The following is a 26,522-nucleotide window of genomic DNA, read 5'->3' as shown; positions in this document are numbered from 1 at the left end:
TTCCCATACAAGAAAGGCTTTATTATCACCGCTAATGTTCCCTTCTAGCATATCACAAATCCAAAGTAAAGAAACTCTGGCACCAGGAACTGTCTGGGGATGCCTGCTCTGTTGAGAAAATGCTTTTCATTTATTTTATCAGAGGTTGCATTTGCAGAGGTAGTTCTAGCTTTAGAATGTCAATGGTCTGGTTCCCAAACACTGGGTCATTGGCACCGAATGGTGATCCATGGTTTCACTGACAATCCTCCAGTATCTCTCTCGCAAGATAAACGCTGCACTTTTGGGCTGTCTCTGACGAGTGAAGATCCCCTTCTTGTTTCCTATTACTCTGATTGGTGCTTTAAAAAAAAACAAAACAAAAAAACAAGGGGGGTTGATAAGATGACTCAGAGAGTAAAGAACTTGTCATTAAACCTAATCCCCCAAATCACAGGCACCCACATGGTAGAAAGAGCAAGCAGACTCCCCAAAGTTGTGTAGCTTCTACTTGTGTCTTAGGGCACGTCAAATCTCCCATCTACTCCCGCACATGCTAAATAAAAATGTAAAGTTTAAAATACTATGGAGGAGCACACATTTAGTCCTAGCACCTAGGAGGAAGAGACAATCAGATCACTGAGTTCCAGGCCAGCCTGGTCTACAGGTCAGCCAGGGTTGCATAGTGAGACCCTACCAAGAGTTGGAGGTGAGCTGAACCCATTTTAACTAAATGTAAAATAGACCAAAGCAAGTACTTGACTACCTAAACATCTCCCCAGCCCCATTTCCAGTATAACTAAGAAAAGCCAACCTGAGAAAAACCCATAAGCCTAACAGACACTTACACTGGTTGGTCATAAAGTCAGCAAAATTCCAAATGAGTTCTCCAACCACGTATTCTTTTCGTTTCTGATCGAAAACCAAATGATAATTCTCCAGGAGAGCTTTCTGGTACTCCTCACTGAACATGACAGGTGGATCCTGAGATTCAAGACAAAGGGAATGTCAGAGCTGGGACTGAAGTGTTAGATAAAAATTAGAGATCCAGCCGGGTGGCGGTGGTGGTGCACACGTTTAATCCCAGAACTCGGGAGGCAGAGTTAGGTGGATCTCTGAGTTCAAGGCTAGCCTGGTCTACACAGTGAGTTCCAGGACAGCCAGGGCTACACAGAGGAACCCTGTCCCACAAAAAACAAAACAAAATCCAGTTTTGAGACAGGGTACTCCTGAACTGCTCAGGCTGGCCTTGACCTTGCTACCCTGCCTCAGCCTCCCAAGTAACTGGGCTGTTAGCACCCTGACTGTTCAGGTTAACTAAGCAGTGTATATTTATTCTCTCTGACTTCCACTCTGCCCTAAGTCTGATCCGCCACAATAGCACCCAGGTGACCCCTCTCCCTCATCTGCATGTGTTGGAAATCAGATGATTTTTAATTGTATTCTACCTTAAATAATTGAGTTGGGGTCTCTTGTTCCATTTGGCCCAGTTATTTGCTGGGGATCCCATCTCTGACCACTGGAGCAGCGGGATTACAGGAAGCCTGCCACACCAGCCTGGAGCCTACCTGGGTGGTGGGGAGCTGAGCTCTGCTCCTCATGGTCACAGAACAAATACTTTCCCTGCTGAAGCCACCCCACAGTCCCCAGCCCTAGCTGCTCTTAAAACTTTAAAGTACTTAGGAAGTAAGATATGTGTTTACCTCAACTGTCAAAAAGTTTGTTGTGGGGCAGGGCGTGTGTTTCTTTTTGGTTTTGTTTTCAAGATAGGACCTTACGACCCAGCCTGGGGGTGGCCTAGACTGTCCTCTGACAGGCAGTCACCCTGCCGCAGCAGCTCCTTCGTGTGGGACTGACTTTTGTTGTTGTTATTTTAAAGTCTATACATTAGCAGCTGAGATGGTGTGGTGGTTAAGAGTGTACTGTTTGCCGGGCGGTGGTGGCGCACGCCTTTAATCCCAGCACTCGGGAGGCAGAGGCAGGCGGATCTCTGTGAGTGCGAGACCAGCCTGGTCTACAAGAGCTAGTTCCAGGACAGGCTCCAAAACCACAGAGAAACCCTGTCTCGAAAAACCAAAAAAAAAAAAAAAGAGTGTACTGTTTCTGCACAGGACCCAAGTTCTGTTCCCATCTCCTGTGGTAGGTGGCTGACGATCACCTCTGGCCTCAGGGGGTACCCTGACACATGCGCATATCTACCTACATACAGTCACACAGATATACACACAATTAAAAAATTTTTGATAATGCTGGGGATTGAACCCAGGACCTTGTGCAAGATAGGCAGGCACTGTACCATTGCACTGTATCCCTAGCCTAAAATTTTTTTAAAAAACTTATGTATGGGGCTGGAGAGATAGTTCAGAGGTTGAGAGTACTGGCTGTTCTTTCAGAGGATCCTGGTTCAATTTCAGCACCCACATGACAGCTCACAACTGTAACTCTTAATTCCAGGGCATCTGATACCATTACACAGACATTCATGCAAACAAAATACCAATGCACATTTTTTTTTTAAAAAAGAAATCATTAAAGAAATTTTAAAAATTCTTGTGTATGAAGTAGGTACAAGTATGTGCATGGGCGCAGGCATAGAGAAGTTAGAGGGTAGCTGTCAGTCCTTGCCTTCCACCTTGTTCACCAGGTGGGGAACTGGGATTACAGATGTGTGCTACCATACCTGGCATTATGTGGGTTCTGGTCCTCATGCTTGTGTAGCAAGCACTTTATCTAAGTCATCTCATGTAGCCCAGGCTGGCCTGCAACTAAGCATACAGCTGAAGCTAGCCTTGAGCTCATTCTGCTTCCACCCACGTGGTAGAACAGACTTGGCCCACCTTGCCCATCATGATTTGTAATGGGAGTAGACCCACACTAATACAGTGGCTACAAGCCGCATGTGGCTATTTAAATTAGGATCAATTTAGAGCCGGGCGGTGGAGGCGCACGCCTTTAATCCCAGCACTTGGAAGGCAGAGGCAGGCGGATCTCTGTGAGTTCAAGACCAGCCTGGTCTACAAGAGCTAGTTCCAGGACAGGCTCCAAAACCACAGAGAAACCCTGTCTCGAAAAACCAGAAAAAAAAAAAAATAGGATCAATTTAGTCTACTACCTACATCTCAGATCCTGGAAGCTGCTGTACAGCTAGCTGCTACCAACACCTGTCTCGACAGGAGAATGTTTGTTTGTTTGCTTGAGACAAGGTTTTCGGTATCCCAGACTAGTCTCAAACTCCTGTAGGCAAGGATGATCCAGATTCTTTTGTCCCCACTTCCCAGCGCTAGTGTTACAGGCATGCACAAGCACAGGGGCTTGTGTGTGCAAGGAGAGCATAGCATGTTGAACTCCATGCATGCTGGACAAGCATTCTGCTAGGTGAACTACCTTCTCCCAGGCTGAAAATTACTTTTTCGTTTTTAGAGAGAGGTTTTCTCTGTATAGCTTTGGCTGTCCTGGAACTCACTCTGTAGAGTAGGCTAGCCTTGAACTCATAGCAATCCACCTGCCTCTGCTTCCCAAGTGCTGGGATTAAAGGTGTGTGCCATCACGCAGCCTGAAAATCACTTTTAAAAAGGTTTGTTCATTTTTTAAATTGTGTATCTGTGTGCACTCCAGCCATGCAGGTACCTGTGGAGGCCTAACGAGGGCGTCGCATCCTCTCGGACTGGAGTTACAGGCAGTTGTAAACTACCCGATGTGGGTACTGGGAACCAAACTGACATCCTCTAGAAGGGCAGCAAGTGCTCTGAGCCATCTCTCCTGCCCACAGTCCAAGAATCTTAAAAAGTCATTATTGGAGCCTTTAATCCCAGCACTTGGGAGTCAGAGGCAGGTGGGTCTTTCTCTGTGAGTTCGAGGCCAGCCTGGTCTGCAAGAGCTAGTTCCAGGACAGCCAGAGCTGTCAACAGAGAAATCCTGTCTTGAAAAACCTAAAACAAAACAAAAACAAACAAAAAAGGGCCAGATGTGGAGGCTCACATCTGTCACTCCAGCACTCAAGAGACTAAAGGAGATTGTAAGTTTGAGGCCAGTGTGGGCATCAAACAAACATCTTTGCAAAGAAGAAGAAAAAAAAGAAACCCAATGTGGATAGCAGGTTGGGGGGGGGGCGGGTGGTATGGAAACAAAGCTAAAAATGGGGCTGCCTCTGGAACCCACACAAGCCAAGCAGAGGCCTGCATGCAGGGGCACAGTGTGTGTAGAGTTGGGGATGTGCCTGAGAGCGAAGGTTGAGTCCCTAGTCCACCTGAGGGCAGGGACAGCCCAAAGAGATAAGTAGGGTCACCACTGTGGTAAGAGATGATAAAACTATCTACACCGTTTACCTGGTGAAACCCGGCAATTGTGTCTGCTCCGTATTCGCTCTGGATAATTGGCTTCTTGTGAGTCTTATACCAGTTCTCAAACTGGCTCTTCAGCTGTGGCTGGATCACCTCAAGATGCCCAGAGTCATGATACCAGGAGAAGTAACTGTTCACACAGACCACGTCCACATATGGGGCCTAGGACAAGAGCAGTCAAGTGAGTTTGCCCCCCACACTGACGATCTCTTCAAGGTCAGACTAGAATGCAGATGACATAGGTTATCCGACCCAACATGTAGGGAATAAAGCCAAGAGCAGACCCTCATGGGGCCAGTCTACGATGCTACATGGAGGCTCCCACTGGGCCACGGCTGGAAGGACAGCAGGACAGCAGGCCGCCATCCAGGCTCTGGCCTTGTTGGAGTTTACTCCTTCTTGTCACTGGTCTGCTGTGGCCTTGCCTGGAGATACGACCCAACCTAAAGAGCAGATAGTGTTTCTCTTCACAGTTCGGGTTTTGAGACCCTTAGCTAGCCCAAGCTGACTTCAGGCTACCTATGTAGCCAGCACTGACCTGGACTGATGATCTGTTTTCACCTCCCATTGCTAGGGGCGCAAGGGCGCACTGCCTACACCCCAGTTTTCTGCCTTGCTGGGGATCAAGTCCAGGGTTTCAGGAACTTGATGCAAAAGCTCTTATTGATTAAGCTACATATCTTGCTCCTTATTCTTTTGGAGGGTGGTGTGTGTGTGTGCGCACATGTATGCTGGGGGTGCAACCCAAGGGCTTGTTCTTGTTAAGCACAGGCTGTACCACTGAGCCACATCACCAGCCCCTCAGAGTCTCCTCTGAGGCACAATTGAGAAGGCAGTGCTGTGAGCGGCAGACTGGCTAGATTTCTCCCTAGCAGTGATGAGGGTCCACAGGGAAGGGACAGGAATGTGAACAGCAGGATAGAGTTCTGCATCTAGCTGGCTAGCCTCCAGTGTCACCTAGGCATGTCTCCTTCAGGCCATACTGCTCGGCTCCAAAGCTACCCTTTGAATGGTGAGTTCTTTCCCAGGGGACCTCAGATCCTCTCCAGGCTGTGGTGGTGGGAAGATGCAAGCAGCAGAAAGCTTTGGAGGGTCAAGGACTGTCACTTCATAAAGCACACTCCAGGTAAAGAGGCCAGGCACAGGGCACCCAGCAAAGCTGTCCCTGCCCACAGAGAAGATGGATAAGTGCTGGAATAGCCAGCACCCGGGCCTCAATGCAAACTGTGTGTTTTTTTAAGAGTGGGCTCTAGAGATAGAGAGAAGCCAGGGATAACAAGACTTTTGTTATTAATTATTTTTAGATATTTATAAATGAGTGTTTTCCCTGTGTATCTGTATATGCATCAGGAGGTGTCAGATTTCCTGGAACAAGATATTTATGAGCCACCACCATGTGGGTACTAAAAACCTAACTCTGGTCCTCTTTAAGCGCAACAAGTGCTCTTGACCAATAAGCTATGTCTCCGGTTCCCTGACAAGGCTTTCTTATTCATAAGGAAACAGCTGTCTCAACAAGACCATGTCTCAAAAAATTAAAGGGGAAGGTAGGTGCTGAAGAGATGGCTCGGTGACTAGGAGCTCATACTGTGGGCTTGAATGAGCATAGTCTCCATAGACTCATATGTTATAGTTCTTGGTCTACAGTTGGAAGAGTTTGGGAAGGATGAGGAGGTGTGGCCTTGTGGAGGAGACTTATCACTGGGGCTGGGTTTTGAAGTTTCATTCCCAGTGGCTGAATCACCTCCAGCTGCCCAGTCATGATACCAAGAGAAGTAGCTGTTCACACAGTCACGTCCACATACGGGGCCTAGAACAAGAGTGGCCCCCTTCAAGGTCCAGAAAGAAAGCAGATGTGGTTGTGTTCAAGATATGAGCTCTCAGCTACTGCTCCAGTACTGTGCCGGCCTGCTGAAGTTCATAAAATTAATGAAAAAAAATGGGGGGGGGGAGACTGAGTCTGACCAGCATGCTGGCTCACACCTGTAATCCTAGAGCTAGGAGGATTTTGAGTTCTAGGCCAGATTAGGCTACATAGTGGGATTCTGTCTACAAACAAACAAGCCAACAAACACGAAAGTTGAAGAGAGGAAAGGGATCAGTGGGAGTATGAGGTGGACAAGGGAGGAAATGAGTGGCGATGATCAAATACACTATATACACATAGGAAAATATAATAAGCCTGTTATTATGTATAATATTATGTACAACAGGCTTATTATATTTTATTATATATATGTATATATATATATATAAAATAACTATATATAGGAATATAAATAGATGCTAATAAAAATCATCTTGAGAAAAGCCCAAGTCTACAAACAAGTACACTGCCCTGGCTCTAGCACAGCCTTCTTGGGGTAGAAGCCACACTGCCCAGAGGATAGGCAGGAAGTTAGTCACTTTAACTACTTGTGAAAATGGCTGAACTGGCCACTGCTGGTTCATGGTAGCAAGCACAAGACTGAAGGCCAAGCACAGGTGAGCAGAGGCAGTGTGGGGGCCACCCCACCCCCAGGCTCACCCCCAGGTCTGCATTGTATTTTTCGTTGGTCACAAAGGTCACAGGGCGGGTGGGGTCCAGGGCTTTGGTGTGGGAGATCAGCGTCCTGTCAGTGGGAGGCAGAAGACAAGCTGTCAGATGGGAGGGGCTCAAGGACACCCGTCTCTCCCTTTCCTTCCCATCACCCCATCAGCGGTGGCTCCCAGCTAAGGCCATGACTGCACGGAGCCGCGAGAGCAGAGATGAATACAGACCAAAGAGGCTGCAGAAAGGAAGGGGAGTGTAGCACCCTGTAAGACAGTCAGTTGGGGGGAAAGGGGGCAGGGGAGAACATGATTTAAACTAAGAGAAGGGAAGCCTCCTGAAGCAATAATATTTAAATTAGTGCTGAGTTAAATTCCACTGACTCATGAGGACTAGAAAGGAGAGGACCCAATGGAAAGACTAGTCGAGGTTTAAAATTTGGTACTTGGGACCTATTCCCGGCCTCCACGGTAAAGATCACCATCATTCACCATTAAAGACTTTCCCCCTTTTACGTCTGTTGATCATTACTCTTCCTGTTTGAAGGCTGTGTTTTGCCCCTTGGTCTTAGGCTCTGAACCCACGTTTCCAAACAGCTCTAAACCAGCAAAGTCAGTCTGGGTTACTCCAGCCCAGCCAGTCCTAGCCTCATCCCTGCTGTCCCCTAACACATGCATGCATCTCCCTTGCCACCTCCTGAAAACGTTTGGGAGCCTCAGTAAGCTATATGCTTCCCCTTCAAGAAAAAGCCTTGGGGCTGGAGAGATGGCTCAGAGGTTAAGAGCACTGAGTGCTCTTCCAGAGGTCCTGAGTTCAATTCCCAGCAACCACATGGTGGCTTACAGCCATCTATAATGAGACCTGGTGCCCCCTTCTGGCTTGCAGGCACACGTGGAAGGAATGCTATACACATAATAAAATAAATAAATAAATAAATAAATATTTAAAAAAAAAGAAAAAGAAAAAGCCTTATCCACCCAGCCCTGGTCCCGAAGCCCCCTGGACACCATGAGCTCTGCAGGGCTCTGAGTGTCCAGAGCTGTCACAGAGTGAGGGGAGTTCCTCCAGGCCTACCTCCTACAGACTCAGAGGAGCTCACTATGTGGAGCTGGGATACAGCATCAGAAGCTTTGGTTGTCTCTCTGTGACAAGCGGAAAAATTCACCCTAAAGACTAAGTGACGGTCTCATGGCAGATGAAGGAATGGGCCTGGAGGTAGAGCTCACTGGTAGAGCAGTTGCCTAGCGTGCATACATAAGGCCCTGGATTGAACCCTCAACATTAGAAAATATTTAAAATTTTTCTGTGTAATTTAAAAAACAAAATCCCCTTTTATAGTGCTGGAGAGATAGCCCAGTGGTTGCTCTCTTCCGAGGACTTGGGCTCAATTCCCAGCACCCACATGGTGGCCTACAACAGCTGTAACTCCAGTTACTGGGGAACTGACGCCTCCGGCTCTGAAGGAAAGACGCACACATGGGACAGGTATATATGCAGGTATAAACAGTTTTAAATCCTACTGATATTCTCATGCCTGTGTAAATGGGTTTTATACAGATGAACCCAAAACATCATAAAGTAGTTTTCTATAGTTTTATCATTGTTTCTATCTAAAATGAATGAATGAAAATGAAAGAATGAATGAATGAATGCAGGTGTGATGGAACACACCTATAAGCCTAGCACCAAGAAGTAGAGAAAGAAGAATTAGGAATTCAAGGCCAACTTTGGCTACATAACAAATTTGAGGCCAGCCTATACTACTTGGGACTTTGAAAAAAAAAAAACAGAAAAGAAAAGAAAAAAATCAGAAAAGGGGCTGAATAGACGAGTCGGTGGTTAAAAACACTTCCTGCCAAGTCCCGTGATTTGAGTTCAAGCCCCAGGACTCACATGGTGGAAAGAGAGAACCCATTCCTACAGGCTGTCCTCTGGCCTCCACGTGCCATGGCACACACAGAAATAAAGTACAAATAAATCTAAAACCAAAACCACTGTCAGACTTGATGTGCCATGCCTATGATCCCAGCACTCAGAGGGCAGGGTCAAAAGGATCAGTGCAAGTTTGATGCATAGCGAGGGATACATAACATAGCAAGACCCTGTCTCAAAAATAATATATAAAATACAGAGTTCTGTGTATCAAAGGGAGCTCTGGATTTCCTTCCAGGTATGACTAAGAGGCTCTTAATGGGTGGAAAAACCATACTTTGGGTGGGCTGATTTGGGTTCTCAGAAATGATGGACAGGGAGGGGACAATGACATTGACGGTGTTCATCTACCCCTTCAAGGCTGACTTTCACGCTCCTGGCTGCCTATGGAGGTTGAGCCAGGTCAAGGGGCCAAGGCCACAGGCCTGACTCAGCCCGGGGGAGAAGGGTACTCACTTGAAGTAATAAGCAGCAGGTTTCAGAGCAGAAGCAGGCTCATTGGCCACAGACCACATCACAACAGCAGGGTGATTTTTGTCCCTGCGAACCAGTTCGTCCATCACCTCTAGGTGGTGCCGAAGAGACTCATTGCCAAAACTCTGGCTGTAGAGGCAGAAAGGAAAGGGTGGGTCACCAAGGACTCGGAGGAGAGCCGGGCAGGCTGGGCAGTGTGGGCAGTGAGGGGCACTCACGGCAGCTTGATGCCCACACCAGGACACTCATCAATGACCACAATTCCGTATCGATCACAGAGCTGGAGGACCTCCTCTGAGTAGGGGTAGTGGCTGGTGCGGAAGGAGTTGGCACCAAGCCATTTCAATAGGTTGAAATCCTTTATCAGCAGTGGCCAATCGAAGCCCTTCCCTCGGATCTGGGGGACAGTAGAGCTGTGTGACCTCTGCCCTTATCACTGGAGAATACCCGCTTTCTTCTGCAGCCCCAGCCCCTAGAGAGACACCTCCCTGTTCCCATCTCGGCTCAGTTCACACGCCCAAGCCCATGACAGCCTCCTCAGAACACATGAACTCCCAACATCCCACACGGGGGTACCACGGTCACAACTCACATCCGAATCCTCGTGCTTGTTGACGCCATGGAAATAGAAAGGCTTCCCATTTATGAGAAACTTGTTCTCGGTGACAGCCACTGTTCGAATCCCGACAGGGAGGGTGTAGAAGTCAGAGTCAGACACAGTTCTTGCCATTCTCACCTAGGAGACCAATGTGCCGGGCAGGGGCACCCAGGTAGACTGAGCCTCATCCTTCCCGACAGGAAGGACTCGTCCCATGCGTGACACTTTGGAGCTTTTATTTGTTTTCAAGACAGGGTTTCTCTGTGTATCTCTGGCAGTCCTGAAACTTGCTCTGTAGACCAGGCTGGCCTCGAACTCACAGAGATCTGCCTGCCTCTGCCTCCTGAGTGCTGGGGTGTGCCACCACCGCCCCGCCTTTCCTTTCAAATCAGACCTTGTGTATCCTAGGCTGGCCTCAAATTCGCTTGAAGCTAAGGATGACCCTGAACTCCTGACTCTCCTGCCTGTAGCTCCCAAGTGCTAAGATTACAGGTATGCACCTCCATGTCTAGCTGGCTATTTTGCTTTTTGGATTTTTTTTTTTTTTGAGACAGGGCTTCTCTGTAGCTTTGGAATTTATCCTAGAACTTGCTCTGTACACCAGGCTGGCCTTGAACTCACAGAGATCCACCTGCCTCTGCCTCCGAGTGCTGGGATTAAAGGTGTGCACTATCACTGCTTTTTTTTTTTTTTTTTTTGAGGCAGGGTTTCACTATGTAGACCAGGCTAAGCTCAACCCCTATACTCATTTGATCCTATTATCCCATACCCCTGGGCCTGGCTAAAAAGGACCTGTGTATCCTGCTTCAGCTGAGATGCCGAAATTATAGTCTCTGTCTTTAAGAAGAACATAATCTCAGGACTTTCCAAGGGATAGAAAAGCCAGGAATTTAGGGCAGTGCCTGCCTAGCCACCTGTCCTGGACTGCTTAGAGAAACTACTGTCACCAGATGGCAGCAAAGGGCCTTCCTTAGCCCCAGTTCCAAATCCCCATTACCTCCAAGGAGTACAGGTAGGCTGGATGCTCATGCATCAGATAAGGCCACCAGAGGTTGGCGCTAGGGACCCGAAGTTGGCCCTGTTCCCCCGTTTCCTGGGCCACGACTTTGCCATCCTCATCCAAAAGACGTACTTCTAGCTGGAAATGTTCATCTCCCTGGACGGAAATCCAGTAATTCACCAGTCCTGTGGGAAACAAGAGATGGGGACAGAAACGGATGGGACTCCCAGAAGTCCTCTCGGGTCCTAGGACCCCAGCAAACAACTGCTTGATGTTTTTCTTTTTCAGCTTACTGTGCAGGGAGGAGCGGCTAGGGGTGGTACAACGGGGGGGGGGGGGGGGGGGGGGAAGGGGGGGGGCAAGTGACTCAGTATCTAGACAAGACCACACTTCTCACTGGTCCTCATGCCGTCGCAAATTGAGGCCCACCAGATGGGTGCCTTCTGAAGCCCTTGTTAACTCGGGCAGTCTGGGTCTTGTCCCCTGAGGGTGATGAAGCAAGTGACGCTTGGGAGATGCTTGAAGCCTTTTTCCTTGGAGGCTGTTCCCTTTGGGGAACCGAGATAACTGGGCTCAGCCTAGCACAGACCCCCCTGCCAGGAGCCCTTACCGACTTCTTGTTCCACGTCAGTGGTCACGGTGATGTCGTCGATGTAGGTGGTAGGCGTGGTGTAGAGGACCACAGACCGATGCAGTCCCGCATAGTTGAAGAAGTCAAAGCTTGTGTTCTGGAAAAAGTAATTCTTGGGAAATCTAGGGTAGAAAATGAAGGTCGATTGTTCCTTTCCTGTGGGTTTTTTTTTTTTTTTTTTTTTTTTTGGTTTTTTGAGACAGGGTTTCTCAGTAGCTATGGAGCCTATCCTGGAACTTACTCTGTAGACCAGGCTGGCCTTGAACTCTGCCTGCCTCTGCTTCCCTAGCCACTGCCTGGCTCCTGGGTCTTTTAATCACGTTCATGTATGTGTGTGTACGTGTGTGTACCACAGTGCCCATGTGGAGGTACTGGCTCTTGCCTTCTACCTCCAGACAGGGTCCCTTGTTCTAGCTGGCCTGAGAACTTCAAAGAATCCGGTCTCCACCTCTTATCTCCACACAGGCCCACTGAAGAACACTGGGATGAATCACATCCATTCTTCCATGGGTGCCTGGACTGTAAGCTCATGTCCTCATGCTTACGTGGTGAGTATATCACCATTGAGCCATCTTCCCCGCTCTCTGCCTCCTCTGACGTTTAACAAGCATGTATTCTGTGGTCTCCGCAGATCGGGGCTAAAATCACTCTCCCTATATGGGAGTCCACTGGATGGGGGAGGAGGGGAGAGGAAGGATGTTGCTTACACAGCATCGGTCTTGTGGATGATGGACCCTGGTGGCAGGGTATGAGGGGTTAGTGTGTTGTTGATGGCGATTGTGATCCGGCAGGTGGTCTCGGGTCCAGTCTGAACCAGCTTGCTGATGTCAGCTTCAAAGGGGAGGTGACCGCCCTCATGCTCCACCACATGTACCCCATTCACCCACTGCAGACACAAGGAAATATGAGCCGAGGGCAACGGAAGTGTTCTAATGGAGCCCACGAAGCAACCCTTTCTGTGACCCATGGCACAGACTCGACAGCCCAGGTTGCTCCCCCCCCCCAGCCAGCCACGCCCTACACTGACCACAACGGCGTGGTAATGGGCACTGTTGATCCTCAGCACCACTCTCGTGTTTGTGTCTTGGGTCCATCGCTGCGGCAGGACTGCTTCCCGTTCATACCAAACCCAGCCGATAAAGTCCCGAAGCTGTGCCTCTTGGGTGATGTCATTGAAGCTGGAAGGGACCGGCATATCCAAAGTTGGGCCCGACTAGGTAAAGAAGAGCCGGGGTCACAATGGACTGGGGCTGTACCTCGGCTGGTAGAGTGCTGGCCTACCACGCCTGTGACCCCGCGTTCCAATGCCAGCACTGCATGAACCAATGGTGCTGGTGCACACCAGCTGTCCTAGCACCGGAAGGTGCAGCCAGGAAGATCAGAGTTCAAGGTCATACCCTGGTTATCTAGCATCTGTTACTGAGCAAGAATCAGGCCTGACAGTGGTGGCGCACGCCTTTAATCCCAGCACTCGGGAGGCAGAGGCAGGCGGATCTCTATGAGTTCGAGGCCAGACTGGTCTACACTGTGAGTTTCAGGACAGCTGGGGCTACACAGCAAGAATCAGGTCTATCCTTCATGCCTGCACTCCCCCAGAGTCTCCCAGAAGCATGGGGACACAGAGGAGGCACTCTGTAAGCGTGGGCTGCAGGTGGGTAGGTCGCCTCCTGACAAGTGAAGTGTATGAACAGTTCATGCAAAAGACTGCTGCAACCAGCTTCCTCCCCAGGGCAGACGGCACCAGGGCCAAAACAGTCCAGCCTAAGATAGGAAGCCCCAGACCCTGACTAAGAGGCAGATGTTGGCAGGAAGGCCAACAGGGGGCCCTGGGCTGAGGAAACTGAGAAGGCGTGTGGAGGGCACTTCTCCTCCTTACTTCCTCCTTTGCTGAATGCTGGGCAGGGCAGATGAAAACTGAGTGGTTAAACCAGGTGTGGTAGGCTCATAACTTGTAACCCTAGCACCGGGGATTCGGGGGGAGTGGGGGTGAGGGTGTTAAGGCAGCAGGATTGCTTTGGTTTGGAGGTCAAAGTGGGGCCAGAGTGCTGCCTCAAACACACACACACTCTCTCTGCCTTAAAGGCACTGGCCACCAAGCCTCGTGACCTGAGTAGATCCCTGGAACCTAGGAGAGACCAGACTCCAGCGAGTTGTTACCTGACCTCCACATGAACTGTGTGGCACACGGGTGCCCACACACATGCACACACAAGTAAGGAGATATTATAAATATTAAACAAAGAAGACAGAGAAAGATGGGGAAGAGGGAGGAGAGCCAAAGAGGGGAAGAGGAAGTGGGGGAATGAACGAAGGAATAAATGAATGAATCCCGGAGAGGCAGAGGCAGTGAGCACACAGGTTTTCTTCAACCTGCTCCTGCACCAACCCTACCCAGTTAGGAAAGGAGAGCAGAGATGGGATCCTTCGCTGGCTGGGTGCCAAGTCACGTCCTTTATCTGAATCTTGCAACCCCAAGGACCCTGCAAGGCCTCCTAGCACTTCCCTCCTCTATCCCCACCCCAAATCTTTGTGGTGGGCAGCATCACCAACGCATGCGTGCACACTGTTAGGGTTCTGCTTCTCATGAGCTGTGCGAGAGCAAGCAGGAGGCATGTGCAAACATCCACTCCAACATGCCAGAAAACTGGAGGAGGAGGCTCACCGGGCTATCCAGGCCAGCTTGGGTTCCAGAATGAGACAGTTTCAAAACAAGAACAAAAGGCTCAGTAGTGACATGCATGCACAATATCCTGGGTTCAACCCCCAGCACAATGAAATACAATGAAAAGCTTTAAAAAAAAAAATCCGTTGCCTGGGGCAGCGCTCGCCTAGCAGAATCTCTGGAGTCCATGTGGTTCTGGGGCATGCGAGGTCCCACTTCCTCGTCCGGCCGCTCCCCTCCCCAGCCTGCAAACCCATAACCTCCTCTAGACTGGCACAAGGGAAGGGGATCTCCGGGTACAGGCACCCCTCCTCCCATCCCCTGGCTTCCGGGAGCTTCCAGAACCCGGGTACCCCTCGGGAGCGCACACCTCCCTCAGCGGCTGCCGGTACCACTGCTGTTCGAATCCCAACAGCCGATTTTCGGAGAAGTCCGCGCGGAAGTGCCACAGTCCGTCCAGCACCTTGACCTCCCGCGAGGGGGTCTCCACGGGGAAGAGCATCCCGCCCTGCAGTGCCAGCGCGCAGCTGCACAGCAGCGGGCCCAGCGCAACCCAACACGCGCTCAACTTCGGGGACATGCTGGTCTGGCTGCCCACCGTCCAGCGGTTGCGATTTTCGCCTCGCTCTCCTTGGGAGGGCGAGGGCGGGGCCTGGGAGGGTCACGTGTTCCCGCGTGAAGCCGCCTGCGCCAACTTGGTTAAGGGCAAGTAAGTACCGGCACAGCTATTTGAGCAAGGCCATCCAGAGGCTAGGAACTGCAGGAAGAGAAAACTCTCATATTCCTCCTAGCCCCAAAGGCCTGAAGTCCTGGGTCGTCCTCCCATAGGAGTGCCGGAGGTTGTGCCTTCCAGGACCTTTAGACTAAGGGCTGAGAGAACCCTTGGAGTCCCGGTCCCCACCATTTCTCCACAGACTCCTGTGAAAAGTTGAGCATGAGGGGTTTAAGAGAGACACTGGGAAGGATTGTTGGGGGTTCACAGTTTATTAACAACATATGGACAACCTCCTGAGGTGGGGGCTCTGAAGAGGGTTCAGGTCCCCTTGCCAGAAATGAGAGTCCCTTCTTGTAGGTCTCTCAGGAAGGGGGTGGCTTCACACTACAAACTTGCAGCTAAGCCCTCTTGATGCCCAGCAGGAGGCAGGCAAGGGGGGTAGGGGTGGGAGAATAAGACGTCTGGCCATCAACACTTGCTTAGATATATAGTTACTGCCCAAGTGAGAAATCTGAGGACTTGAAAATCTGTTAGCTAGTGCAGTGATGGATGGGGGGGGGGGGGGGGAGGGAAGAGAAGGGGGCGGTATTAAGACCACTGAGGACCCGGGTGAGAGGGGACCGGCTTCTGCAGGTCATGTGACCTGTGGAACACCCATCACAACCTCCACCTTGACTGGAATGACACAGTACAGGCCCAGGAGACTCTTCTTCCATGCCCGCTGGTGTGAGTTCTACGGCATCTTGAACTTGGGTGTAGATGCTCCAACTCTGCCCAGAGACCTAAAGTTTCCTCCTTGCGTCACAGGCACCAGTAATCTGGAGGATTACTCAGAATTGCAGGTCTACCTCGGCTACAAAGCCTGTTGTCCCCCCAGCCAGGGTGCCGTTGGGTCCACGGGGGTGGCTCAAAGATGGGGACAGATCATCAAAGTCTAATAAACCAGAAGCAAACTTTATTTCAAAACCAGATTCCAGGAAAAAATTAAAAAAAAAATAAAAAATCTCCACAGGATACAAAAAGTTTATCAGCTAGCTGAGAAAATAGCCAGAGATGGATTTCTTAAGGCTGTGGTAAAGGCCAGTTTCTGAGCCCACCTTCCCCCTCCCCCAGACAGGGTTTCTCTGTAGCTTTAGAGCCTGTCCTGAAACTAGCTCTTATAGATCAGGCTGGTCTCGAACTCACAGAGATCCACCTGCCTCTGCCTCCCAAGTGCTGGGATTAAAAGTGTGCGCCACCATCACCCGGCTCCACCTTCTTATAGTAAGGTGTACCAAGCATTAGGTCTGAACAAAGAAATATTTACAATCTCAAGGTAAAACTCAGCTACAGATTGCTTTACTTTACAAGCTTCATTAACAGAGTTTTTCAGTTAAATAGTGTTTGTACTTAATCTATTGCCTCCCTTGGTACTTCCAGGTAGTGAGTGTTTACTGACGCCCCGTGCCGCCCCCTCCCCCCCTTTGATGCTGCCGGTTTCACACAGCAGGGACAATGCGTAACCCAGAGGTCATGTATTTCTATCTCCTAAAAGTTGACTCAGCTCATATCCGTGAAATGGCTCTCAGTTTGCAGGGAGATGCTTCGGCCTTGTAAATAGAGCTATGTGTTGTAAATCGGAGTAACCCACTGTTAACAGTTAAGCCTTAAGCTGCTGAGAAAGCTGCTGGCAGTCTGTTCTCATTCTCCTAGGCTTCCAACTTTATATTTCTTTCTTTCTACATTCTTATTTCTGGAATCTACATTTTTATATTCTTATTCTTGGACCCTTCAGTACCAGGAGACCCCGTCTCAAAAAGCAACCAAACAACAACAAAAGAATAAAAAAGCATATATTGTATACACAAATATACACTAAATTATATAATTATAATTATAAATTACTGTCATTTTGCTTCACATATTTTTTTAATTTTCTTAGTGAAAAATGCATTATAAAAATAATTACAATCACGACCAAGCCATTAAATAATTTTTAAAAAGCAAAGAGGTAAAAAGGAGTATCTCTTTGCTCTTATGGATTAACTGATTTTTAAAAAATTTTTATGCTTTTTAAAATTTGTTTTATGTGTGTGCATAGATATGTCTATATGCATATGCAAAGCCAAGGAGCACGTTAGGAGTCTTCTTCCGTCACTTGGCTGCTTGGCTTTTGATTGATTTGACACAATTTAGACAAGTTAGGGCCTTCTGGGAGATTGTATCCATCAGACTGACCTGTAGGCAAGAAAGACTGGGACATATTCTCAATTTCTCTCTCTCCTCTTCCCCGAGGCTGGTCTTGAACTGCTGGTATTCCCCTGCCTCGGCATCCCCAGTGCCAAGATTCCCGGTGTGTACCACCATACTCAGCACCGTGCAAGCATCTTTCCCTCTGTCACCATGTCCCGTGGTCTAGATCGCCCTCCTGCTCCTGTGCATACAGCCACAGTTTCACTGAGGAGCTCTGATCTCTCCCGAGGCTCTCATTGTCCCGGAATCCATGGCCTTCCAGTGGCCTTCTCACGCCAGGCCTGATCCCGGTGTCCCCTTAGACTTTGGTTAACTTTCTCTTGAGGCAAATTTTCATGACTCTGACTCCAAAAAGGGGAGGTCTGGGTATAAGATAGAACCATCAAAGACATACCCGAGTGACATTCTTCTACCTATGTCTCGCCTCATGGGCCATTCTGTGTGAATTCATGAATAGGCTAATCTACTGTTTAAGTTAGGCCCTTACGTCATGGTCCAGTCATCTCCCGAAAACCCGCTGACTCGGCAATTGACCCCTTCATACATGAGCCTTTGGAGGACATTTTCTTTAATTTTGGAGGCTGGTTTTTCACCATGTAGCCCAGCTGGCCTGGAACTCACAGAGACCTGCCTGCCTCTGCATCCCGAGTGCTGGGATGACTGGTGTGCCCACCACGTCTACTGGAGGCCATTTTTATGGCTGTTCTGAGACAGGGTGTCAGATAGATTGGCCAGGAAGTGGGTGAGGCCAGAATGACCTTGAAGTCTTGTCCCCCTGTTCCCTTCGCTGGAGCTGGGGTCCTGACCCACGTGCCAATATTCAGGGTTAAGGCAGTTGAGAACACAGACTTAGAAGAGTCAGGTTTAATTATGAAGATGGTCCCAACTGTCTGTAGCTCTAGACCTGGGGATCCAACCCCCTCTTCTGGCTGTAGTGGGCACCTGGCATGCGTGTGTCACACAGCATACATGCAGGCCAAATGCCCCATACACATAGAAAAATTTGGAACATCTCTTGGGATATTTCAGGGAATGTAAGCTCCTACCCATTCTGGGTCTGGGAGAGCAATTTGTCTCCTGGGTCCATTGATTGGAGAGGTGTAGAATACAAGCCTCTTATATTTTTTTGGGATGCTAGTTTCAAGCTACATGTCTGTCAAACACATTAATTTTGCAAGGGCAGGGAGAGAATGTATATATGTATTCTTTTCTCCTCCCCAATTCGCTATGAGCCCACGCTAGCCTGAAATCTATGATCTTTCTAGCTCAGGCTCCTGAGTGCTGAGATAACAGGCATGGATTAATACGTCAGAAGTGAGTGAAGAAAGTCACAATGTCCCAAGTCTCTCTCACTAGTCCTCCTCCTGCCCAAGTTTCTCTAGACCTTGACTCAAGCTAAATTGGCAGTCATGGCTTCAATATTGAAAAGAATTTAAAGATTAGCCAGTTTAGGAAGCAAAGTAGGAGATTTTATTAAATATTTATACACACAATGAAAATTTTATATTTTTAATTTTGTGTGTGTGTGTGTGTGTGTGTGTGTGTGTGTGCGCGCGCGTGCACGCGTGCTCGCCTGAGGAGGAGGCCAGAAGACAGAAGATGAACGATATTGGCTCCCCTGGAGATAGAGTTACAGGTGGTTGTGAGCTGCCCAACATGGCTGCTTTGAACAGAACTTGGGTCCTTGGTAAGGCTGCCATGTTCTCTTAACCACTAAGCCATTTCTGCAGCCCATATATATGTATATATAATTTTTTCTTTTTTTTGAGAAATAGGGCTTCTCTGTGTAATAGCCCTGGCTATCCTGGAACTCGTTCTGTTTGTTTATATGGTGGATTACCTTGACAGATTTTCATCCCTGCATCTCTGGGATGAAGCGACTTGATCATGGTGGATGATGGTTCTGATGTGTTCTTGGATTCAATTTGCCAGTATTTTATTTAGTATTTTTGCATCAAAGTTCATGAGTGAGATTGATCTGTATTCTCTTTCTTAGTAATGTCTTTCTGTGGTTTGGGTATCAGGTAATTGTAGCCTCATAAAAAGAGTTTGGCATTGTTCCTTCTGTTTCTATTGTGTGGAACAATTTGAAGAGTATTATTAGTTCTTCTTTGAAAATCTTGTAGAAGTCTGAGCTGAAACCATCTGGTCCTGGGCTTTTTTTGGTTGGGAGACTTTTGATAACTGTTTTTCTGGAATTAGTGTTGCTGTTGAATTCTAATTTTAAGCCATGGTGATCTGATAAGATACATGGGGTTATTTCAGTTTTTTTGTATCTGTTGAGGTATGTTTTGTTATCAAGTATGTGGTCAATTTTTTAATAAGGTTCCATGAGATGCTGAGAAGAAGGCATATTCTTTTATGTCTGTTAAGTCCATTTGAGTCATAACATCTGTTAGTTCCCTTATTTCTCTGTTAATTTTTTGTTTGACTGACCTGTCCAGTGATGAGAGTGGAGTGTTGAAGTCTCCCACTATTAGTGTGTGGGGTTTAATGTATGATTTAAGCTTTAGAAGTGTTTCTTTGACATATGAGGGTGCCCTTGTGTTTGGGGCATAGATGTTCAGTATTGAAATTTCCTCTTGATGGATTTTTCCTGTGACTAATATGAAATGTCCTTCTTTGTCTCTTTTGATTGATTTTAGTTTGAAGTCTATTTTGTTAGATATTAGGATTGCCACACCAACTTGTTTCTTAGTTCCATTTGATCGGAAACTTTTTTCCAATCCTTTACTCTGTCTTGGAGGCTGAGGTGTGTTCTTGTATGCAGCAGAAGGATGGATTCTGTTTTCATATCCAATCTGTTAGCTGTGTCTTTTCAGGTGAGTTGAATCCATTTATATTAAGGAATATTAATGACCAGTGATTTCTACCTTCTGTTAATTTAGTTTTCATTGTTGATGATATTAATTTGTGTATTTTTTCCTTCTTTGGGATTTGCTGCTGTGAGATCATCAATTGTCTGCGTTTTTGTTGATGTAGCCAACTTCCTTGGGTTGGAGGTTTTTTTTTTCTAGTACTTTGTGTAGGGCTGGGTTTGTGGCTAGGTATTGGTGAAATCTAGATTTGTAATGGAATATCTTGTTTTGTCCTTCTATGGTGATTGAAAGTTTTGCTGGGTATAGTATTCTGGGCTGGCATCCATGGTCTCTTAATGTCTGTATAATACTTGACCATGACCTTCTGGCTTTCATTGTCTTCATTTAGAAGTCAGGTGTAATTCTGATAGGTCTGCCTTTATATGTTACTTGATCTTTTTCCTTTGCAGGTCTTAATAGTTTTTGTTTACTCTGTATGTTTAGTGTTTTGATTATTATGTGGCAAGGGGACTTTTTTTTGGATCCAGTCTATTTGGTGTTCTGTAAGCTTCTTGTATCTTCGTAGGCATATCTTTCTTTAGGTTGGGAAAGTTTTCTTCTATGATTTTGTTAAATATATTTTCTGTGCTTTTGAGTTGAACTCCTCCTTCTTCTATCCCTATTATTCTTAGATTTGGTCTTTTCATGGTGTCCCATATTTTTTGGATATTTTGTGTTAAGCTTTTGTTAGATTTAATGTTTTCTTTAACTGATGAGTCTATTTCCTCTGTTTGTATCTTCAACGCTTGAGATTGTCTCTTCCATCTCTTGTATTCTGCTGTTTATGCTTGCATTGCATTTGTGATTCTCATTGTTTTTTTCATGATTTCTCTTTCTATAATTCTATTGGCTTGTGTTTTTTTTTTTAAGATTTATTATGTATACAGTGTTCTGCCTGCATGTATGCCTGCAATCCAGAAAAGGGCACCAGATACCATTACAGATGGTTGTGAGCCACCATGTGGTTGCTGGGAATTGAACTCAGGACCTTTGGAAGAGCAGGCAGTACTTTTAACCACTGAGCTATCTGTCCAGCCCAGCTTGTGTTTTCTTTATTTTCTCTATTTCAGTTTTCAAATCTTGAATAGTTTTTTTTTTCATATGTTTGATTGCTTTTTCTTGGTTTTCTTTAAGGGATTTGCTGATGTCTTCCAATTTTTTGTCTTTTCCTTCATTTCTTTGAGGGAATTTCTCATTTCCTCTTTAAGAGTCTCAAACATACTTCTGAAGTTATTTTTCAGGTCATTTTCTTCTGCTTCATCTTTATTTGGTTGTTCAAGTCTTGCTGTTGTAGGTCTCTAGGTTTTACTGGTGTCATGTTGCTCTTTGTGGTGTTGCATTCTTTCCTTGTCTACTCATCTTTTCCTCTAATTGGTGTGGTTGGGGCTGTCTGTGACTCTGGTCATTAATCTAGGTGTCAGTGGATCCAAGGCTCAGATGGTTGTTCCTCGTGATACAGTCAGTGTCATGGTTCTAGTTACCCCATTTGTCACTTTGTGTTCCTGGAGGTGGCTCAGCACTCCTGGGGTTTGCTCCGCTCCCGGGGTTTGCTCAGATCCCGTGGAGTTTGCTGTCTCGGGCCTGCTCTGGCTTAGATGGCTGGCTCAGACCTGTTTCTGTAAACGTCCCTGGTCTGGATCTGCTCCTGCAGAGGTCCCTGGCTTGGGATTGGTCCTGCAAAGGTCTCTGGCTCTGACCTCAGAGGACCCAGACTGGGGTGTGCCTGAACCCGCTAAATGGTAACCCCTCCCCAGAGAGGCTCAAGACCACTCCCACAGGCTATTTAAACTGTCCCCCAGAGAATGAACATGTAGTCTTCCTAATCTTTTTTTCCCCTCTCTGTGATTTTCCAGTCTTCCTTCCCATCTCCATCCCTGGGGGGCCTTCCAGGAGTGCTGGCATCCATTAAACCTGGGCTTTCTCTAATTCAGTTTGATTTGGTCTGATTTGTATTATTGCATCAACAGAGAGGCTTATTGGTCTGTAAAAACATTTCACTGTCATATTCCCAAGATTTTTTTTTTTTGGGTCCCAAGATTTTTTAAAAAAATATTTATTTATTTATTTATTTATTTATTATGTACACAATATTCTGTCTGTGTGTATGCCTGCAGGCCAAAAGAGGGCACCAGACCCCATTACAGCTGCTTGTGAGCCACCATGTGGTTGCTGGGAATTGAACTCAGGACCTTTGGAAGAGCAGGCAATGCTCTTAACCTCTGAACCATCTCTCCAGCCCCCATATTCCCAAGATTTTACCAACCTTCCTTTTCTTTTTTTCTTCCTCCCTTTCTTCTTTTCTTCTTCCCTCCCTCCTTCCCTCCCTCCCCTCGAGGACCGGCCTTGACAAAAATACTTCTTACCAGGGTAGGGGCATGGGAATTGGAGAAATATAAGTAAAAAATATGAAGATGCATAAAATAATAAGACAGAAAACATAGAAAGTATCGGGAGGGAATTCCAGTGACTGAAATCCTGAAATTCACCTGCATTTATTTTTCCACAACTTTTATACTCAACTTAAACAGGGAGGGGGAGGGGAAGAAGGTAACAAAAGACTTTATTAACATGATACAAAGGATAACTCACACAGTCAATCACTTTATCACTCTGACACATCATATCGTTAGCATTCTGTTGTCTAGGTAGCAAAGGCGCTCTAGATCATGTATGCTGAAGACCGCCCTTCCTCAGGTGACCTCATAGAAGGAGCAGAATGTGTTCGCATATCCTATCCTGACCACCTGTTAGGATGGCATGGACTTATTAGAATGAGCTAAAATCTTAATTTTACCAAGCAGTCCCATCATGAGTTGGGATGTGCAACTATGTTTGTCATTCTCCAAACTCTCTGACCATCACACAGAGTGGAAATGGACCTGCATTTTTTGGTCTCCACACTTCTCTCTCTCTCTTTTTGTGACAGAGTTTCTCTGTGTAGACCAGGCTGGCCTTGAACTCAGAGATCTGTCATCCTCTGCCTCCCAAGTGCTGGGGTTAAAGGTCTGTGCCACCACCACTCTGCTTTTCCAGCCCTTCTATCCTGCCCCAAGTATGCCTGCCAAGTTCTTCTCAGGTATATTGGTAATCCCAGCACTTGGGAGGTGGAGGCAGGAGGATTAGGATTTTAAGGTCATCGTCAGCTGCATTGAGGACAGTCGTGGGGAAACAAAACCATGTTCTCAAAAGGGGTGTGGGCTGGAGATGCAGGTCAGTCGGTAGAGAGCTGTAAGTTCTCTCCAGAGCGTCAGGCTTGGAAGATGGAGGATCAGGAATTGTTGGTCACAAAGGAAACTCTAGGCCAGGCTGGGAGCTGGCTACATTAGAAGGTACTTGTTCACTTTGGAAACTCAGTTGTGTCATGGGGACGTTTGGCTTTGCTTGGCACTGTGAGGACTTTCTTTGCTTTCCCATATAGCCTGCTTTGGCATTTATGTGACTAGATTCTAGTTTAACCTTTATCTCTAGATTCTAGTTTAACCTTTATCTCCAGATGTGAGGCATAAAAGCCATTTGGGCCATATATCATCACCAGCTGATGTGAAATTAACTTTCTCCACTGTCCGAGGCTTATGTAGCTTTGAGGTGCTGATTTTGTAGAATAAAGAATCAGAGGGAGCAGGCATTGATAGAGCATGCTTTTTATCCCAGCACTCAGGAGGCAGAGGCAGGCAGATCTCTGAGTTTAAGGTCAGCCTGGTCTATAGAGCCAATTCCAAAACAGCCAGACTACCCAGAGGAAACCCTGTCTCCAGTGGGCAGACTACAAGGAGAGAGAAAGAGAGAGAGAGAGAGAGAGAGAGAAAGGAAGGAAGGAAGGAATAAAGACTTATGGGGAAAACAATCAGAAGAATCAGAGTGTTGCCAGGTATAATGATGCACATCTGTAGTCCCAGCACGTGAGAGGCAGGGGCTCAGAAGTTCCAGGTCATGGTTGACCACATCACGAGATAGAGGCCAGCCTGAGCAACATGAGTCTTCAGACTCTATCAAAAAGATCAACAACAAATAAACAACAAATAAACTCTCTCTCTCTCTCTCTCTCTCTCTCTCTCTCTCTCACACACACACACACACACACACACAGAGGCACATGCAAACACATACACACATAGATGTGTATGTGACAATAATAACTAAAGAAATAGAGGCTATGAACTTAGAGTCGGTGGGTGCATGAGAGGAGCAGAAATAGAACTGGATATGGAGAAGCTTGTTGAATAAAGTATGGGAAAGTACAAATCTGTAGTAATAAGGGCGGTGGGGCTGCGTCCCCAGCACCCGGGCTGCCTGGCTAGCTTATGCCCGAAATAACAACACACAAACTGTATTCATTTAATCACTGCTTGGCCCATTTCTATCTAGCCTCTTCTAGGCTAATTCTCACATATTAATTTAGCCCATTTCTAATCATCTGTGTAGCACCCCTAGGTGCGCTTACCGGGAAGATTCTAGCCTATGTCCATCCTGGGTCGGAGCTTCACAAATCTAACAGAAAAACATACAAAATAAGGACAGTAGCATGGCTTCTTCACATATATGAAGTTATACTTCCCTTGGGATATGCTACCTGGCTTCCTTCTAGCGAAGGTTTAGTCTAAGGTTAGTCATCAGAGAGAAAGGAGGCTCTGAGGATGCTCCCGTAGACAAATCTCAGAGGCCAACACTCCAGGTTGTTGTGAACGTTGCGGTGCGGGTGTTGGGGGTCATGCAGGTCTGTCGGAAGAAGACCCAGAGACACTTTAAGAATGAGTTTAGCCTTTCGGGGCTACAGGGGGCTCAGCCTCTAAGGACTGAAGGGCTTTCCCTTTTCTCAGGGAATTTCCCCCATATTTACCCTTTAGTCAGGTGATTTCCATATGTGCAAAACAACCTGAATAAAGCTTCCAAAAATACAATGCCCAGTGCAAAGACCTGATTTAGGAGGTACTGTGGTTTTCCAGGTTGCTCCCTATCCAAGTTTTGCATAGGTTTTGAATCCTTGGGAAACTCTCAGGCAAGATTCACACTGGGAGACAAGAGAAACAAAAGGTATCTGCTAAACAAAAGATGGATTAGGCCTAGGTGCTAGCATTTTGGAGCTAGGCCAGGTATAGCCCAGTGGGAATTAGGGCTAGGTGCTAGCAATCTGGAGCTAGGCCAAGTATAGCCCAGTGGGGATTAGGGCTAAGTACTAGCACTCTGGAGCTAGGTCAGGTTTAGCCCAGTAGGGATTAGGGCTAGGTGCTAACACTTTGGAGCTAGGCCAGGTATAGTTTCATGTACTGAGCAGTGCAATTCAGTTGCTATTGTTAGTTGAATCCTGAAAACAAGATCAAAATAAGCCCTCAAGTCTCCTTGCTGTTAATAAGATTAGTATAAAATGAAATAAAGATATAATGGACTTGGAAAGAAATGCAAGTGCTTTGTGTTATCATTTATAAACATAATGCAGATGAGGGCAGCGGCAGGCCACCCAAGGCCTTGGTGGGTGGGAGACTTGTGGCAGGTGAGAGACAGACAGATATATATATATATATATATATATATATATATATATATATATATATAGTGGGTTATGGAGGGGAAAGGGAAGAGGAGAAGGGGAGAACGGGGAGAAGAAAGAAAGGCAGAAGGTGCCTCTTTAGAAGAAGGGCAGAGAGAGAGAGAGAGCGAGAGAGAGACAGACACAGAGAGGGGGGATTGGAGAGGAGGTGGGAGATCCATTTGCCTCAGTGGAAGGGTGGGGAGGTTGGGAGTGGGCAGAGCTTGTCTCTTAAAGGGACAGGGTACCCAGGTGACAGACCAGGCCAGCAGATCATAACATTTCTGGCACCCAGATGTGTGGACAACTGAATCCACTAAAAGCCTGAGAAAGCTTGGGAAAGAGTACAGCATGTTTTCTTGGTAGCAACAATTTCTCAGTCTACTCTGCTTGCTAGAGGCAATCAAGTGCTCTCATCTTAGAGAGGCTTCCTGACTCAGCTTTAGCTGCAAAACCCTGCAGCTCATTAAGAGGTCCTGCCACGAAACACTTAAACAGTGTTGACGAAAAGCTGAACGTGTGCTTTTTGGTTTTCAGCCGTAGCAGGAAAAAAGCTGCGCCGTTTAAAAATGCCGGCTTTCTGGGCCATCCTGCCAGGGCAAACTCTGACTGTTTGAGGCAGGAGGGCAGGCTACGGAGAGAGGACTTGAGTGTTGTCTGTTGCAGCTTGCTTGCTGGCAGGGACCTTGAAACACCATACAGTTGTGGCTATAAACATGGCTACAGCCTATATCTCCACCATGAGGCTGGAAAGCTAAGGAATGGACTGGATCTAGCTGGCAAAGCCATGGCTTTAGTCCTACTGATATTGCTTGGTAAATTGAAGACTCATGTGGTCAAAAAAGAGACATATACAGTAAAAGAAAGATTCAAAGAAAACTTTAAAATGATTTACAGTGTGTTAAAAATATGTGCAGGCTAAAAGTTGAAGTTCTTAAAGTAAAAAACAAAAAAAAAAAGGAAGAGAGTTGGAGAGTTGTTGTGTGTGGTAGTACACACCTTTAATCCCAACACTTGGGAGGCAGAGGGAGATTGACCTCTGTGACT

The 26,522-nt window shown here is 47.1% G+C and overlaps 1 protein-coding gene across 2 annotated transcripts; it reads right to left on the bottom strand.

Moving 5' to 3' along the window:
- On the bottom strand, positions 1–14,786 carry Gusb (glucuronidase beta). 2 transcript variants are annotated; one of them, XM_041649269.1, is made up of 12 exons: positions 14,517–14,786; positions 12,512–12,697; positions 12,192–12,370; positions 11,464–11,606; positions 10,851–11,038; positions 9,848–9,991; positions 9,474–9,652; positions 9,238–9,384; positions 6,847–6,931; positions 4,305–4,481; positions 828–963; positions 1–341 (listed from the first exon to the last, which is right to left on the bottom strand). In XM_041649269.1, the coding sequence occupies exons 1-12, from the start codon at positions 14,724–14,726 to the stop codon at positions 172–174; spliced, it is 1,944 nt and encodes a 647-aa protein (XP_041505203.1). In that variant the 5' UTR covers positions 14,727–14,786; the 3' UTR covers positions 1–171. The 2 variants fall into 2 exon arrangements, with proteins under 2 accessions (XP_041505203.1, XP_041505204.1); XM_041649270.1 differs by lacking the exons at positions 11,464–11,606; positions 12,192–12,370; positions 14,517–14,786 and having other exon boundaries at positions 12,512–12,578.
- Between the last annotated feature and the right edge of the window lie 11,736 nt (positions 14,787–26,522).

This window comes from Microtus oregoni, unplaced genomic scaffold (genome assembly GCF_018167655.1).
Source record: "Microtus oregoni isolate MIOR12 unplaced genomic scaffold, Mior012 000003F_ref0000135, whole genome shotgun sequence".
Lineage (NCBI taxonomy): Eukaryota > Metazoa > Chordata > Mammalia > Rodentia > Cricetidae > Microtus > Microtus oregoni.
This window is presented reverse-complemented; position numbering and strand designations above follow the sequence as displayed.

Excerpts from the sequence above, each read along its gene's own strand:
- Gusb (XM_041649269.1), bottom strand. The coding sequence starts at position 14,726 with ATGTCCCCGAAGTTGAGCGCGTGTTGGGTTGCGCTGGGCCCGCTGCTG. Across the intron at positions 6,932-9,237 it reads CCTGCTGCTTATTACTTCAA|GACGCTGATCTCCCACACCA; the intron begins GTGAGTACCCTT and ends TCCCACTGACAG. Across the intron at positions 4,482-6,846 it reads AATACAATGCAGACCTGGGG|GCCCCATATGTGGACGTGGT; the intron begins GTGAGCCTGGGG and ends CTCTTGTCCTAG.